We start from the raw sequence: 1,290 nt of genomic DNA, 5'->3' as shown, positions 1-1,290 counted from the left end.
ATACCCATTATTGAACTTTAATTCAAGACGATGTTAGTTAATTAATCAGAAAACTGCACAGCAAGCGTTATTTACGATGAGAAACACTTATCTTTCAATTTTTAATTACCACTCCTTGCGAGTAAACAATGTGGCGTGGGATAGGAAGGATGAATGTGGCTGTTCAACTTACCGCTCTTACTCCCTCTGCAGTTTGCGCTCCAGTGCATGCCCTCTCCATATACTTCAGAATCTCACCCTTTAAAGTACAGAATACAGCATTTAGTTCACTCTTTACTCCTTAGCCCTCCTTATAACAAATTACTTACAACAAATTATCCTCATAAAAAATCCTTATAAAAAATTACTTACACTTCTTATAAAAAAATTCGTTCTTACAAATAAATTTTTTTAAACAGTTTTTGAGGATTATTTACCTACTTTCATATTTTCACCAAGTTTTAAGTTACTAAAGCTCTAGTAGCACTAAAACAACTTTCAAAATTTTACGCAGTTACGGTTTTACTTTGTATACATGTTCTATGTAACTGCTATAAAAGTTATTGTTAAACTGAATGCATAATAAAACAATAGATTGTCTGTGCCATGTTACAATCGACGAACACTTATAACACCTACTATACTACGCTTACTTTTAACCGAGAGGTTACCAGCAGCTTATATAACAACTCTAGAGGAATAACCATAGCCATCACCACCTATCAGTGTGTTTAACATTATCCATTAACCTAACCGTTTCAATACCTCCACCAACGAATAACGTAGTAGTCATTTTCATTTAAGATTTTCGACGTGTGCATATTAAATGCGACAGTGTAAGTACTAAGATTCAGACAAGTAGAGGAGTCGATTTTCCCACAATATGCGCGAGCGCTACGATCGAGGCAATAGCATTAGTTACCTCGGTCGCTCGGCCGGTCAGCATGAGGCGTACGACAGATATCAGGAACTTACAGTACTGACAGTCCGATATAATTGCCGTCGCGTCCAGCAGCTGAAAGCAAGCGAGCGGAAGGGACGGTTAGGGGTCGCGCGAGGGAAAGATGCGACGCGACGGTACCTTTGTCGACTTGTTGTCCAGAAGTACGGTGACGCCCCTCACCATCTTCTCACACATCTGACAACCGGAGTCGGCCTGAAAGCAGAAGACACGACACGGCGAGACTAGAACTAGATCTACGACCGAGACAAGACGTGCTAACACCGACTCTATAATGTGTCGCTGTCGCGGTGACTACTGTAGGCACAAACACACGCATGAACCCCCCCCAACACACACACACACACACA

At 40.9% G+C, this 1,290-nt stretch overlaps 1 protein-coding gene across 1 annotated transcript in view; it reads right to left on the bottom strand.

Annotated features, from left to right (window-relative positions):
• Window positions 1-1,290, bottom strand: part of LOC106809490 (proactivator polypeptide-like) — a 9,659-nt gene that overhangs the window by 2,554 nt on the left and 5,815 nt on the right. Inside the window, exons 3-4 of the mRNA XM_014812578.1 lie at window positions 1,061-1,135; window positions 173-238 (exon numbers count right to left, since the gene is read on the bottom strand). Of these exons, the coding sequence (XP_014668064.1) occupies window positions 173-238; window positions 1,061-1,135 (141 nt within the window). The remainder of the gene's footprint in view (window positions 1-172; window positions 239-1,060; window positions 1,136-1,290) is intronic.

Source organism: Priapulus caudatus, unplaced genomic scaffold, assembly GCF_000485595.1.
Source record: "Priapulus caudatus unplaced genomic scaffold, Priapulus_caudatus-5.0.1 Scaffold358, whole genome shotgun sequence".
In the NCBI taxonomy this organism is placed as follows: domain Eukaryota; kingdom Metazoa; phylum Priapulida; class Priapulimorpha; order Priapulimorphida; family Priapulidae; genus Priapulus; species Priapulus caudatus.
This window is presented reverse-complemented; position numbering and strand designations above follow the sequence as displayed.